This window comes from Taurulus bubalis (genome assembly GCF_910589615.1).
Source record: "Taurulus bubalis genome assembly, chromosome: 2".
In the NCBI taxonomy this organism is placed as follows: Eukaryota; Metazoa; Chordata; class Actinopteri; order Perciformes; family Cottidae; genus Taurulus; species Taurulus bubalis.
Window position 1 is genome coordinate 117,501 of NC_136590.1, and position 16,976 is coordinate 134,476.

General features: G+C 44.3%; 1 protein-coding gene across 1 annotated transcript; it reads right to left on the bottom strand.

Annotated features, from left to right (window-relative positions):
* Positions 1–160: 160 nt before the first annotated feature.
* tmprss15 (transmembrane serine protease 15) lies at positions 161–16,821 on the bottom strand (the record flags this gene model as incomplete). The annotated part of the gene is made up of 22 exons (XM_079236857.1): positions 161–300; positions 391–445; positions 781–920; positions 1,005–1,097; positions 1,437–1,618; positions 2,477–2,621; positions 2,706–2,777; positions 4,667–4,716; positions 4,985–5,080; positions 5,196–5,319; positions 5,456–5,566; positions 5,641–5,784; positions 5,887–6,012; positions 6,088–6,177; positions 12,973–13,114; positions 13,188–13,332; positions 13,653–13,758; positions 14,807–14,959; positions 15,201–15,260; positions 15,635–15,917; positions 16,515–16,639; positions 16,710–16,821. The coding sequence occupies 22 exons, from the start codon at positions 16,819–16,821 to the stop codon at positions 161–163; spliced, it is 2,694 nt and encodes an 897-aa protein (XP_079092983.1).
* Positions 16,822–16,976: the final 155 nt, after the last annotated feature.

The following is a 16,976-nucleotide window of genomic DNA, read 5'->3' on the forward strand; positions in this document are numbered from 1 at the left end:
ATGAAGAGGAGGAAGAGGAGGAGGAGGAGCATTAGCAGCAGGAAGAGGAAGAGGAGGAAGAGGAGGAGGAACATTAGCAGCAGGAAGATGAAGAGGAGGAAGAGGAGGAGGAGCATTAGCAGCAGGAAGAGGAGGAGGAGGAGGAAGAGGAGGAGGAGCATCAGCAGCAGGAAGAAGAAGAGGAGGACGAGGAGGAAGAGGAGCGTCTGGTCTGGGCGATCCAGGAGCTGAAGGCAGAGACTCGGGCGTAGACTCCAGGCCTCTGAGGACGACCACAGCCAACCCCGAAAGAGGTCACACCTGTCAATCAGAAGACATCTGCATCATACATGTGTGTATGTGTGTGTGTGTGTGTGTGTGTGTGTGTGTGTGTGAGAGAGAGAGACTGACCAATAAGAGTCCAGTGTCCATCATCCAGACAAATCAATGGACCCCCAGAGTCACCCTGGAAAAAACGTGTTTATTCATTTAACTTTATTCATAAGAACAATAAACAGGGCGGAGCCTAACCCCATAAACAGGGCGAGGCCTAACCCTGGACCAGGGAGCGGGATTTAGGGTTCGTGAGGTCACTGTTCAGTAACTGATGCTGAGCTAAGAGACCAACTCGTATCAAAGCTCCGGGATGGTGTAGCGCTTTTGCTCGTAGCAGTTTTAATAAATAACAATGAATCCTCGTCATGGTGAACAGAGACATATCCCTTCACACGATTGAGGGAACACGTTCTACATCCATGTGGCAGGTAGACCGGGTGCAGGTGAGTCTGGGTGCTGAGCTACCTGACAGGAGTCCACGCCGCCCTCCGGGTACCCGGCACACAGCATGCTGGAGGTGATGCTGTATTCAGGTAACTGGAGCTGACACTGATCCTGGACCAGCAGGGGAACCGCTGCTTCCTGGAGAACATCAGGGAGAGAACCTGAGAGAGACAGACAGGTGGTGAGGGATACAGTATGTATACTCTACACAGTAGAGTATGGATATTATTATGATGTGTTATCACCCTCAGAGTCTCGACCCCATCCAGCGATCAGACATCTAGTTCCTGCTGAGATGTTTAGACCTTCAGCAGGTAAACACAGCGGCTGGATGAACTCTGTAGAACACACCTTTATTATTACTATACCATTATACTATGCTATTATATATTACCGACCAGGACCAGGTCCCGGACCAGGACCATGCCCCAGACCATGCCCAGGACCAGGACCAGGTCCAGGACCATGCGCCAGACCAGAACCAGGTCCAGGACCATGCGCCAGACCAGGACCATGCCCCAGACCAAGACCGGGACCAGGACCAGGTCCATGCCCCAGACCAGGACCAGGACCAGGTTCATGCCCCAGACCAGGACCAGGACCAGGTTCATGCCCCAGCCCAGGACTGGGACCAGGTCCAGGACCAGGTGAGCTGCCTGTATTGGATTGATACTCACGGGTGAAGCCGATTGGCTGCTGCAGGCGCATCATGGCGATGTCGGCCTGCTTGCTCCGCCTGTTGTACTTCCTGTTGATGACGACGAGATCGACTCGTCGGGTCTGAATGTCCAAAGAGTTCGTGTCACTCTGAGAGTGGAGACCGAAGACCGCCGACCATGACTCCAGGTGCACGTTCTTCCTGCGGAACAAAACATCTCACATATCACATTACTCTGACATGACATCACCATAATGAAACGTTGAGCCCTTTATTTAACTGAGAGTCTCCATCTGATCTTCATAGATCTTCATCATAGATCTTCATAGATCTATGAAGAAGATCTATGAAGAAGATCTTCGTCATAGATCTTCTTCATACATCTTCTTCATAGCTCTTCATAGATCTTCATAGATCTTCTTCATATACCTTCATAGATCTTCTTCATAGATCTTCTTCATATACCTTCATAGATCTTCTTCATAGATCTTCATCACAGATCTTCTTCATAGATCTATGAAGAAGATATGTGAAGAAGATCTTCGTCATAGATCTTCTTCATAGATCTTCTTCATAGATCTTCTTCATATATCTTCATTGATCTTCTTCATAGATCTTCTTCATATATCTTCATTGATCTTCTTCATAGATCTTCTTCATAGATCTTCTTCATATATCTTCATTGATCTTCTTCATAGATCTTCTTCATAGATCTTCTTCATAGATCTTCTTCATATATCTTCATCATAGATCTTCTTCATAGATCTTCGTCATATATCTTCATAGATCTTGAAAAATGTGATGAACAACTTGAGGTCGTGAAGGAAGTATTTGTGTAAGGAAAATGCTTTACTGAATGTAACTAAAAGAGATTATTCATAAACAAAAAACTCCATAGAGGTAAAAGTAGCCTCCTCCCATATAAGGACACCATGTAAAAATAATAATACTGTAAACAATACTGTTTACAGTATTATGTATTATTATTTATAGTATTATGTACAGTATTTCATGAAGACACAGTTCCTAAAATGCTGTAAGTGAAGTATTTGTTCTCACCCATAAACACAGTGTGCAGCTGTCAGCAGCCAATCTCTGCCGATGAGTGAGGCTCCGCATACATGACCCCCTCTCCACTGCAGAGACACTATCCATGGCCACGCCCCCTTCACTGCAGCCACGCCCCCGACCACCCGACCCTCACCTGACAGGTGTCAACAAATACAAACTAGAGGGAGGATCCGACCAATGAGAGGAGGTCATGATCAAACTGAAAGCAGTCTTTTACCTTCGCCAGGTTCCCTCTCTGCTGATTGGTCCGTTTCCCTCGTCTCATTAGTGACCTGCTGGACACCACAAGCTAAAACACAGATGTTTATGAGTACAGGTGTGTGTTGTTTTAGCAGTCAGTGTTTATGAGTACAGGCGTGTGTTTTAGCGGTCAGTGTTTATGAGTACAGGCGTGTGTTGTTTTAACGGTCTGTGTTTATGAGTACAGGCGTGTGTTTTAACGGTCAGTGTTTATGAGTACAGGTGTGTGTTGTTTTAGCAGTCAGTGTTTATGAGTACAGGCGTGTGTTTTAGCGGTCAGTGTTTATGAGTACAGGCGTGTGTTTTAACGGTCAGTGTTTATGAGTACATGCGTGTGTTGTTTTAACGGTCTGTGTTTATGAGTACAGGCGTGTGTTTTAACGGTCAGTGTTTATGAGTACAGGCGTGTGTTGTTTGTATGGTCAGTGTTTATGAGTACATGTGTGTGTTGTTTTAACGGTCAGTGTTTATGAGTACAGGTGTGTGTTTTAACGGTCAGTGTTTATCAGTACAGGTGTGTGTTGTTTTTATGGTCAGTGTTTATGAGTACAGGTGTGTGTTTTAACAGTCAGTGTTTATGAGTACAGGTGTGTGTTTTAACGGTCAGTATTTATGAGTACAGGTGTGTGTTTTAACGGTCAGTGTTTATGAGCACAGGTGTGTGATGTTTGTATGGTCAATGTTTATGAGTACATGTTTGTGTTGTTTTAACGGTCAGTGTTTATGAGTACATGTTTGTGTTGTTTTAACGGTCAGTGTTTATGAGTACAGGTGTGTGTTGTTTGTATGGTCAGTGTTTATGAGTACAGGTGTGTGTTTTAACGGTCAGTGTTTATGAGTACAGGTGTGTGTTGTTTGTATGGTCAGTGTTTATGAGTACAGGTGTGTGTTGTTTTTATGGTCAGTGTTTATGAGTACAGGTGTGTGTTGTTTTTATGGTCAGTGTTTATGAGTACATGTGTGTGTTGTTTTAACGGTCAGTGTTTATGAGTACAGGTGTGTGTTGTTTTAACGGTCAGTGTTTATGAGTACAGGTGTGTGTTGTTTTTATGGTCAGTGTTTATGAGTACAGGTGTGTGTTGTTTTTATGGTCAGTGTTTATGAGTACATGTGTGTGTTGTTTTTATGGTCAGTGTTTATGAGTACAGGTGTGTGTTGTTTTAACGGTCAGTGTTTATGAGTACAGGTGTGTGTTTTAACGGTCAGTGTTTATGAGTACAGGTGTGTGTTTTAACGGTCAGTGTTTATGAGTACAGGTGTGTGTTTTAACGGTCAGTGTTTATCAGTACAGGTGTGTGTTGTTTTTATGGTCAGTATTTATGAGTACAGGTGTGTGTTTTAACGGTCAGTGTTTATGAGCACAGGTGTGTGTTGTTTGTATGGTCAGTGTTTATGAGTACATGTTTGTGTTGTTTTAACGGTCAGTGTTTATGAGTACATGTTTGTGTTGTTTTAACGGTCAGTGTTTATGAGTACAGGTGTGTGTTATTTGTATGGTCAGTGTTTATGAGTACATGTTTGTGTTGTTTTAACGGTCAGTGTTTATGAGTATAGGTGTGTGTTGTTTGTATGGTCAGTGTTTATGAGTACAGGTGTGTGTTGTTTGTATGGTCAGTGTTTATGAGTACAGGTGTGTGTTGTTTGTATGGTCAGTGTTTATGAGTACATGTTTGTGTTGTTTTAACGGTCAGTGTTTATGAGTACAGGTGTGTGTTGTTTGTATGGTCAGTGTTTATGAGTACAGGTGTGTGTTGTTTGTATGGTCAGTGTTTATGAGTACAGGTGTGTGTTGTTTGTATGGTCAGTGTTTATGAGTACATGTTTGTGTTGTTTTAACGGTCAGTGTTTATGAGTACAGGTGTGTGTTGTTTGTATGGTCAGTGTTTATGAGTACATGTGTGTGTTGTTTTAACGGTCAGTGTTTATGAGCATACTCACGTTTGTTGTGACAGTTCAGAGAAACCACTTCCTCGCCGATGCAGGTTTTACTGTAAACACAACACCTTCATTACTGGCTGAAATCAGTCTGAACCTCCGCTTCAGGTCCTGGATCTTATTCTGGATATGCTTGTAATTCAGGTCTGGTTTTGGGAACGTTGTTAAATCAGGTTTTGATTCCAGTTCCAGCTGGAATTTTCGTTATAGTTCTAGTTCTTGTCGTCACTCTGGTTCCTCGAGTTCCATCGCTGTTTGGTTAATATTCTAGTTGTGATCTGGTTCTGGTTCTAGTTGAAGTTCTAGTTCTGGCCTCAGTACCTGATACTGGTTTTCAGAGTTCCGTTGCCGGTGACCGTGATGGTTGTAAACGGTGAATCTTGAGGCCGAGCCGGCAGCAGCGTGGTCTCCCCAGACCTGCAAAGAACCTTGTTTTAATCCACCTGCTACAACAGGTGAAGGTGAAGACAGACAGGTGAGAGTTACCTGTACCCCAGGTACTGACAGGTGAAGACAGACAGGTGAGAGTTACCTGTACCCCAGGTACTGACAGGTGAAGACAGACAGGTGAGAGTTCCAGGTGTCAGCGCACACGGTGAGCATCGAAGAAACAAGTTGAAACTGAAGACGACTGGAACTGTTCACCTGCAACACAACTGACATACACACACACACACACACACACACACACACACACACACACACACACACACACACACACACACACACACAGTTTAACACACCTGTGGTGTGATTGGAGGTCATCGGAGTCCCGCCCCCTGACCCACTCACCACAGTCGGCTTCATCGGAGGCGTCCGGACAGTCGACCTGTCCGTCACATTGGCCGTTACCATGGATACAGCTTCCTGTCTGACACTGGAACTGACCGGTTGCACACGCGGCTGTTCATAAACAAATCAATAATCAATAATCCTGTGAGAACCTCCAGCCTCCTGACCTCTGACCCTGAGCTCACCTGGTGACCCCAGGTTGACCCCCGAGGTGAAGTTGGCTCTGAACCCTCGGGCGTAACCCGAGCTGTCGGTAAAGAACCAGAGGGCCATCTGATTGGTTGTTGAGAACAAGTCGTGGGCGGGGCCAGCGCTGCCAGTGAGGACAGCTGAAACGAGCACATTGTTACCTGAAGCCGACCGTCACCTGTACACACATAGCCCTGGTGAGGACGAAGCTGCAAAGGATTATGGGTAAAGCGTAACCTTACCCAGCAACGTGGAGTCTGACCCCGCCCCATCTCGCACCTCCAGGACGTCGTAAGTCGCTTCAACATCAAAGTCCAGGAAGTGGAGCTGGATGTTTCGGCCCTCATCGCTGTGCAGAGTCCACACACCTGTAGCAGCAGAGCATCATGGGTAAAGGGAGGTATTATGAATACAGGTGCATGTATTAGTACATGTGTACTCACACTGAGCCTTGTTCCCATAGGATTGTGGGTAATTTGGTGAGTTAAAGGTGGAGTTTGGCTCCCAGAGGTCAAAGGGTCCTCCACAGTCAGCTGGACCAATCAGAATAGAGGAACAGCGTATGTTTACATTCGGTATCATCATATTCATATTGATTGTGTCTGTTATATTTATATTGTTCTACTAAACACCACATGGACCTTCTGGGTTTTCTCCTTCTAAACCCAGACTCTGAGCCCAGACTCACTTCATTACTGCAACAGCTTCTTCTGCGGTCCCTCCCTACCTTTCAGACCTCCTCCCCTCCACGCCCCAACCCGTTGCCTCAGGTCCGCCGATATGAACACTCTGAAGACTATCAGGACTAAGAGTCGGACCTGATGGGTGACAGGGTCTTCAGCTGCTGCACCCCTCTGGAACGCCCCCCATCCACATCCGTCAGGCTCCCAACGTCATTTAAGCAAGCCCTCAAAACACACCTCTTCAAACTCGTCTTCACCTGCTAACTCCTGCTCCCTACCCTTCACCTGTTAACTCCTGCTCCCTACCCTTCACCTGTTAACTCCTGCTCCCTACCCTTCACCTGCTAACTCCTGCTCCCTACCCTTCACCTGTTAACTCCTGCTCCCTACCCTTCACCTGTTAACTCCTGCTCCCTACCCTTCACCTGCTAACTCCTGCTCCCTACCCTTCACCTGCTAACTCCTGCTCCCTACCCTTCACCTGCTAACTCCTGCTCCCTACCCTTCACCTGTTAACTCCTGCTCCCTACCCTTCACCTGCTAACTCCTGCTCCCTACCCTTCACCTGCTAACTCCTGCTCCCTACCCTTCACCTGTTAACTCCTGCTCCCTACCCTTCACCTGTTAACCCCTGCTCCCTACCCTTCACCTGTTAACTCCTGCTCCCTACCCTTCACCTGCTAACTCCTGCTCCCTACCCTTCACCTGTTAACTCCTGCTCCCTACCCTTCACCTGTTAACTCCTGCTCCCTACCCTTCACCTGCTAACTCCTGCTTCCTACCCTTCACCTGTTAACTCCTGCTCCCTACCCTTCACCTGCTAACTCCTGCTCCCTACCCTTCACCTGCTAACTCCTGCTTCCTACCCTTCACCTGTTAACTCCTGCTCCCTACCCTTCACCTGCTAACTCCTGCTCCCTACCCTTCACCTGCTAACTCCTGCTCCCTACCCTTCACCTGCTAACTCCTGCTCCCTACCCTTCACCTAACAGCCTAACAGCTAACCCAGAGGTGGGCAAACTATGGCCGGATCCGGCCCGCGGGGCATTTTAATCCGGCCAGCCGAGTATTATAATTATTATAACATTAAAAAAAAAAAAAAAGTTATAGTAAAGACCGCTGTAGCGCTTCTCCGTTCCCAAGTTCAGTTTCCCGAAGCACGATGACCACAACAGACCAGCGTTGATGTTTCTTCATGCTTATTTATTGCACAGCCTCTTTGAGGCTTTCCGTGTGTTCTGCTGCAGCAGAGCCGTGTGCGCAGCAGAAGGCATTACAGCGGTCTTTCTGCTGCAGAAGAACACACGAAAAGCCTAAAAGAGGCTGTGCAATAAATAGTCATGAAGAAACATCAACGCTGGTCTGTTGTGGTCATCGTGCTTTGGGAAAATCAAGTCGGGAACAGAGAGGCGTTACAGCAGTTTGTAGCGCCGTGCGGACCGCTGCCTGCCGAGTTCTGCTGGACTAGAGCGACACACAACACTTGCTGTGCTGCGCTGGTAATTTTTTATTACCGTAATATACCGCAAACCACTGAAAAGCTCCACTTCTTAGCGGTCAGAATCCTTTTTAATTATGTCGTAAAGCGTTAACTTTAGAAGCATTACGGTAATATGAATCACTTTCTGTCGCCGGAGACAGGGTTTGTACTCCAACAGGTTTAGAGTTGTAAAATGAACTGACAGCTGCATGCAGAGTGTTTTTCCTCAGTATAACTAACATAACTAACCACATTCCTGCGCGCTCATGTCACGTGACATACAGGGTTCTGTCTGTCAGCCTCCTGCAGTGATCCCTTCTGTCACAATGAGTGGACCCAGGAAAAGACAAGTCCACAGTGAGTGCAGAGTCTTTAATGAGTGGACTGCTCAGTATGTTTTCACCGAAGTACGATCAGAGGCAGTATGTCTTATTTGCCAAGAAACCATTGCAGTATTCAAAGAATACAATATTAGCCGCCACTTTTCCGCCAAGCATGCTAACTATGCTAGCCAACAGTCAACGACAGAACGGGCGGCTACTGCTAAGAGGTTGGCAGCCAATTTAAAGAGTCAGCAAAATATTTTTCTCCACCAAACTGCTACACAAGAATCAAGCACCAAGGCAAGTTTTTTGCTAGTATTCAAAATAGCAAAAGCTAGCAAGCCTTTCTCTGAAGGAGAGTTTTTGAAAGAATGTATGGTAGAAACAGCAGGTCTCTTATGTCCAGAGAGCAAAAACTAATTTGAAAAATTGAGTTTATCACGCAGAACAGTGACTCGGCGTGTAGAACAAATTGATGAAGATTTAACCAGCGAGTTGAACAAAAAAGCTGAGTCATGTACGTTATATTCTCACACCGCCCCCTGCCGTCCTCGCCGTCCTCCAGTGTAGAGCCACGGGTCTCCCACCGCCCAGCACCCCCTGTGGCGGACCACAGGCTCCCCACCTTCCCTTTGGCTCCAATGATCTGTTTCACCAGATACTCATACTCTCATGTGGTCTGCATTTGGGTCCGCAACATTGTCCTCCCGTGACAGGTTCACACAAACACTCTCCATCCATCTGATACTGGCCCGGCCCGTCTGTCAAATTTTTTTATTCAATGTGGCCCCTGAGCCAAAACGTTTGCCCACCCCTGTGCTAACCCCTGCTCCCTACCCTCCACTACAGGACTAATTCTGTTGCAGCTTCTCCAGTTTTTCTTTTTTTGGATTGTTTGTTTTGTTTGCTCCATTGTCTTTCTATATTTAGGGCCCGAGTACTGACGTAGTCAGATCGAGGACCTATTGAAATGCTAAGTATTATTATTATTATTATTAGGGCCCGAGTACTGACGTAGTCAGATCGAGGACCTATTGAAATGCTAAGTATTATTATTATTATTATTAGGGCCCGAGTACTGACGTAATCAGATCGAGGACCTATTGAAATGCTAAGTATTATTATTATTATTATTAGGGCCCGAGTACTGACGTAGTCAGATCGAGGACCTATTGAAATGCTAAGTATTATTATTCCCGACCTATGCGCAGGGAAAAGAGGTGCTTGGGATAAACCTACATTCTTCAAACTTTGCACACCCATCAGACTCGGCGAAAATTTTAATATAATTTGGGTGTCGACCAAAAGTCTGAGAAAATGTCTCTATAGCGCCCCCTTTAGGCAGAAAGGCTACGCTTTTTGCCAACTATGGCCGATTGACTTGACATTTTACACACATGTCCGGGTGGGACTGCTCTACAAAAAACTCATCCGTGAAATTAAAATGCGCCTAATTAGATTTTCCGCCATTTTGAATTTTGTAAAAAACACATTTTTGCCCATTCCTCCTAAACGCTGGGTCCGTTTCTTACGAAATTTTCTGTGAATCATCATTGGCTCAATGTAATCAAACAGTATTGTCAACCGTGTTGATATCTCATTGCGTTCAGAAGTTATTAACCAATTAACCTCTTAGGGGCGTGGCTCAATATGTCAATACACATAACTTCCTAATTACTTGGCCTATCTTCACAAACTTTGTAGCATATGTCAACATCGTGTCCCTTAACGTACCCAAATTGTTTCATAATATTCAAACACTAGAGGGCGCTGCAGTGAACCGATCAATTTTGGCATTTTCCTTGTTTTCAGGCGTTGTATTCTGACGAACTCCTCCTAGAGATTACACACGATTGATTTCACATTCGGGCAATATGATGTTGAGACCTTTGCAGGGAAAAGTTATCAAAGGATTTTCAAAATATTGAACTATGTGAGCGCAGAGCAGCGGCAAAGAGACACCATTTTCCATGAAAATGGAAGTTGCTTTAACTCGGCCATACATGATGGAATCCACTCCATATTTCTCATATGTCATGACCTCTTGACCCTGAAGACATCCATATGATCATTTTTCATCCTAGTCATAGCGCCACCTAGAGGCAACAGGAAGTTACATGTTTTCTACTTGTACACCGTGCTCCTCACAGATTATTCAGATCCCTCTCAAAATGCGTCGGAACAGACTTAAGACATTGATAATGCATCACCTTGAAGATTGTAAGGATCTGTTGAACGGCGTAGCGTCGGTCCATCGCAGAAGTTCGATCCTTCGCCATGACCGAATAAACCGATGTAACTCGACTCCACATGATAAGATCCTTTCCAGGTTTCACATGTTTGATCAGCCTCCAGGCCTGAAGACATGTGCAGTCTAATTTTTAATTTGAGTCATAGCGCCACCTAATGGCAACAGGAAGTAAATATTTCTATACTTTGGCTTGCTTCTCTTAGTCGGTCAATCAGATCAACTTCCAATTACTTCTAGACAAACATAAGACTTTCATGATGTCAGCCCCTAAAGCTTTTGATTTTTTGTGTAACGCTGTTGCCGTGGCGCCCCATCCTTCGCGGTCAACAATGAAGGTACTTTTTAGGGACTAAGCATGCTCGAAACGTAACTAAACTTGGCACACACATTTAAAGGCAAAGATGTAGTTGCCTGATATGACTTGAATGACTCAAAACTGGAACTTCGGCTCGATAGCGCCCCCTACAAATATTCAATTAATCAGCCCCAGCGCTACGGTTGACCTACATGTATGAAACTTGCTAGGAATATGTAACACATGTAAACTTAGAAATAACTCTCTTGGGACCATGCTCTAAACCGTACAGGAAGTCAGATAGCGACCCCTAAAAAAACGTGTTTTTTTTGACTACCTGTGAGTTGTGAAAGCCCACAGTTTTTGCCCCCTATCACCAATTGACCTGAAATTTAGCACACATGTCCGGTTGTGTCTGCTCTACAAAAAAGTACGTGGTCGCACTATAGTCCGCCTACTTAGAATTTCCACCATTTTGAATTTTGATAAAAACAAATTTTTCCTCAAATCTTCCTAAACGCTGGCTTCGATTTTTATAAAATTCTCTGTGGATAATTAAAGGTTCAATTTCATAAAAATATATCAAAAGCTTGTTTGTATCTCATTGTGTTCAAAAGAAAAGGACCCATTAACTTCTTAGGGGTAAATTCAACTAAATTCAACAAAGCAGCCCTTGCAGTACGTTCAACATAGATATACAATATTTGATAGGCGTATGTACCACATATAAACTTAAAAATAACTCTCTTGGGACCATGCTCTAAACCGTACCAGAAGTCGGCCATTTTCATTTTCGTCCTTCATTTCTAGTTCAAATTGCCATAGTTTCCCAGTAGGTGGCGCTCTGACTATGAGTTCATATTGGCATGCAGAAGTCTTCCAGCCATGCCTCTCATAAAGCATGTTAACTTTGGAACAGTTTTGACAAAGTACAGTGGAGTTACAACAGCTTGCTGCATGATCACGAACCATATGCAATAGTCGTCACACCACTTCCACGCCGTTCCATGAAACCTCAAGCTTTTGATCACTTTTAATACATATTTTTATCTTTTATATATATATTTACATGTACAAAATATATATACATATATTCCATTTTCCAGAGGTCAACCTTTCTGCGAAAAAGAGGAAATATGTGTCTGTCATCACATCAAATGACAGAACTCAGTCTGCGCTTCCCAGATCTTTCTGCCATTGAGAACGAATTCAAGCTGTTCTCGACTCCCTTCTTGATGATGCAGAAGAAGTGAAGAGAGTCTGAACTAGAACTGATGGAGATGCAGTGATGAATCTCTGAAGAACCAGCTTCAGTTTCTCTCCCTACCGACTTCTACTGGAGCTTGGAAAAGGCCAAATTTCCTCTGATGTAATATATATATATATATATATATATATATATATATATATATATATATATATATATATATATATATATATATATATATATATACATAATTGACCTCATTTGATTCATTTGGCCATATACCTTACCTGAGTAGCCCAGACTTTCATATATTTTTCTGTTTGTGGCCCTCGGTGAAAAACGCTTTGACACCCCTGATATATATGTATATATATATAATATATATGTGTGTGTATATATATATATATATATATATATATATATATATATATATATATATATATATATATATATATATGTATATATATGTGTATATATATATATATATATAATCTTCCTCTAAATTAAAGCTGCGAGCAGCTGTGACTGGGCCCTCGCTTCAAGCACGTCGGGGTAAGCCGAAGGGTCGCCGGCTCGTCCGTCCGAGAACGTTCGCCTGCCAGGCGGATGTTCGAGGCCGGGAGAGTCAGCGACCTGCCGACGTCCCCGACGTGCTTGAAGCGAGGGCCCAGTCACAGCTGCTCGCAGCTTTAATTTTGTTTTGTTTTTGTTCTGTTTGTCTCTGTCAAGCGTCTTTGCGCGGCTGTAGCTCAGGGGGATGAGTGGTCGTCCTGTAACCACAAGGGGCGTGGTTTGTGCCTTACCTGGTATAGGGGCGTGGTCTGTGCCTTAACTGTATAGGGGCGTGGTCTGTGCCTTAACTGTATAGGGGCGTGGTCTGTGCCTTCCTGGTATAGGGGGTGGTCTGTGTCTTACCTGGTATAGGGGCGTGGTCTGTGTCTTACCTGGTATAGGGGCGTGGTCTGGGTCTTACCTGGTATAGGGGCGTGGTCTGCGTCTTACCTGGTATAGGGAGGTGTTCTGTGTCTTACCTGGTATAGGGGCGTGGTCTGGGTCTTACCTGGTATAGGGGAGTGTTCTGTGTCTTACCTGGTATAGGGGGCGGGGTTGTGGGAGGAGGTACATTGGTTGGTTCTGGGGGGGCGGGGCCACAGGGATCAGAGGTCAGTGTGATGTCATCCAGAGCAATGTCGTTCCTCATCCCACCTTTCTTCAGTGCTTCAAACACCACCTGCAGAGGTCAGAGGTCAACTGATTATTGATCACCTGATCGGTCCGTGGACTTCCTGTATGACGTCACTGACCGTGGTCTCTGTCGTCAGGTTCAGGGTCACCTGGCCGTAGTTCCAGTTGTCACCATAGTTCCTGTCTCTTTGGAACACCACGGTAACGGCCGGTTCCCATAGCAGGACTCTGAGCCGGTGGACGTCCTCTCCGAACATGTGATACCTGAAGGTGTTCGGTTCTGTTACTTATTGTCATGTGTACCTGCAGGTGTTACTTATTGTCATGTGTTCCTGCAGGCGTTCACTTCTTCACTCACGGGTTCATCTGTGTGGTTACTTTACTTTATTTGATCATTTTAATATTATGATTATTTGTATCATCATTATCATCATCATCATAATCATCATAATCGTTATTATTATTATTATTGTTATTATTTGTATCATCATTATGATTATGATTATCATCATCGTCATTATCATCATAATCATTATTATTGTGATACTATATCCACTATTATGAACTTCAATGTGTTTGTTTACCAGAAGCTCAGACACATGGGCTGAGTGGGCGGGGCCAGAGGGAGGCTGTGGATCCTGAAGCTCTTCAGCCATTGGCCAGGACTCAGAGGAGTGACGATGTAGAAACCTGACAGCAACAACTACAACATCAGCAACCACAACCACAACATCTTCAACAACAATCACAACATTCACAACAACCACCAGAACAACCAGAACAACAACAACAACAACAACAACAATCACAACCACAACGACAGCAACAACATCTTCAACAACAACCACAACAATCACAACCACAACAACAACAATCACAACCACAACAACAGCATCTTCAACAACAACATTAACAGCAACAACAACCACAACAATCACAACCACAATAACATCAACAACAACCGCAATATTCACAACAACCACAAAAACAACAACCACCACCAGAACAACCACAACAACAACCACAACAGCAAACACAATAACATCAACAACATCTTCAACAACAATCACAAACACAATAACAGCAGCAACAACCACAACATCTTTAACAACACCAACCACAACAACATCAACAACATCAACCACAACAACATCAACAACCACAACAATCACAACAACAGCAACAACAACCACAACAACATCAACCACAACAACATCAACAACCACAACAACATCAACAACCACAACAATCACAACAACAGCAACAACAACAACTACAACAACTACAACAACCACAACAGCCACTACAACAACAACCACCACAACAATATCAACCACAACAACATCAACAACCACAACAATCACAATAACATCAACAACAACCACTACAACAACAACCACAACAACTACAACAACAACCACTACAACAACAACCACCACAAAAATCACAATAACATCAACAACCACAACAAACAAAACAACTGCAACAAAAACCACAACAATCACAACAACTACAACAATCGCAACATCAATAACCACATTAACAACAACAACCACAACAACAATCACAACATCAAGAACCACAATAACAACAACCATAACCACAACACTAGATAAGACAACAATGATATGTTGTGTTATTTGACATATTGTGTGTATGTGTTGTACTACATTGAGTACACAAAGGTAATATCTACATCCATGTACACTGTGTATTGATGACCTCATCGTGAACCCACCTGAGCCGTTGCCCAGAGTGTGGTCGTCACTCGGCCCGCTGAGCGGAGGGAACGTGGAGCTGCTGGTTCGAATCCAGTCTCCGTCATGATCCTCGTGTGGCTGCCTCCAGAAACACATGCCCTGCTCAAAGGTACACGTCAGCTTCTCCTGGTCTGCACACACACACACACGCACACACACACACGCACACACACACACACACACACACACACACACACACACACACACACACACACACACACACACACACACAGGAGGTTAAAAGTAGTTAAAAGAAACATTCAAAGTAAAGCCATGGAGGGTTTAAATATAATGTAATTAGCGATCAAAGAAAATGTATTTAAAGGTTAAAGAGTTGAAATAGAGGTCAAAGTCTTGGAAGAAACTTCTCACCTGTTGGAGATGAGGTGCTTGTAGGAGCAGCTGTTGGGGGTGAGGTGCTTGTAGGAGCAGCTGTTGGAGGAACAAATGTGAGTCTGACAACAGAACCTTCATTGGATCTGACAGAACACTTGTACATGGTAATGGACCTTTACTTGTACTACCTGCACATGCACTTCTCTTTTCTATTCTTCCCACCACTCAAAGTGCTTTCACACCACTTGTCATCATTCACACACTGATGGGAGGGGCTAAGGTTCCACCTGCCATCAGGTAGCAAACATGCACACGCCATGGAACAGCTGCAGGAAACCTTTGGGTTAAGTGTCTTGCTCAAAGACACATCGGCTAGCGGAGCCGGGGGTTCGATCCTCTGATTGAAGGTCGACCCTGCTCAACAGTGGTATGTGACTTCACAGTGACCTGTGACCTCAGAGGTGACTCACCTGTGATCTGAATGCTGTTTCTGTCGATCACCAATCCTCCGGCCCCGGCCTCCTGAAGCCCCGCCCCCAGCTGCTGCTCCGCCTCCTCCACTTCGATCGGTTGATTGAACCTCAGGTCAAAGTTCACCACCACACTGCCCCGGCTGAGGAAACACGTGAAGAGTATTGTGCCTACGATCAGTTTACAAGTGATCAGGTGATCGGTGATGATGTCATGGATCAGATACCTGAAGTATAACACCTGACACGCCCTCAAATCACTGTGACGCAATGCCTTCGATACCTGTGGACCAATCAGAAGACAGACTTTGATCAGGTAACTGAACCAAGAACTCAAAGACAGATTGATTATTGGTGATTATTGATTTTGAATCTTTAAGCATTAAATTCAAAAGGTTTCTAAATGTGTGCTTGTTGCGTTTCCTGGTCTCCAGACTTTAAACTGGATGGAAGGGTTCTAGTGGTGCTGTGTCCTACCCACTCACTACTATTGGTGTCTGGTGGTGTGTACTCTATAGTGCTTATGCCTAGTGTGTACTCTATAGTGCTTATGCCTAGTGTGTACTCTATAGTGTCTATGCCTAGTGTGTACTCTATAGTGTCTATGCCTAGTGTGTACTCTATAGTGTCTGATGGTGTGTACTCTATAGTGCTTATGCCTAGTGTGTACTCTAGTGTCCATACCTATTGTGTACTTTATATATATATATATATATATATATATGCTTAGTGTGTACTTTACAGTGTATATTCGTAGTGTGTACTTAATAATGTCCCTGATCAACACAAACCCTCTTTCTCGTTTGTCTATCACAATAAAAGCTGGTGATGTCAGCAGTTGCTTGATGTTAAACCTTTATTTTCAAAATAAAAGCCTCACCAGCTGTTGGACATCGTAAGCCAAAGCTTTGAAGTGCAGACTGCTGGAGTTGTTCAGCTCTTCAGAGAACACAGCTCCCTCTGTGATCAGCATCCGGCCGCTCAGCATTGCTGGTTCCACGGAGCCTAGACACACAGACACCAGATCAATCAATGACATCTGTGACACCTGATCACTTCAATAAACAACGTTTACCTTCAATCCTCAGGCTGATCCAGGAAACTGCAATCAGTCCCACACAACAGGTGAGAAGAAGGAAAGACACGACGGAGAGGAGGAGCTCCAGAGACGACAGACCTCGCTTCATGCTGACACTAGGGCACATGATCAATACATGATCAATACATCAATACATGATCAATACATGATCAATACATGATCAATACATCAATACATGATCAATACATGATCAATACATGATCAATACATGATCAATACATCAATACATGATCAATACATGAT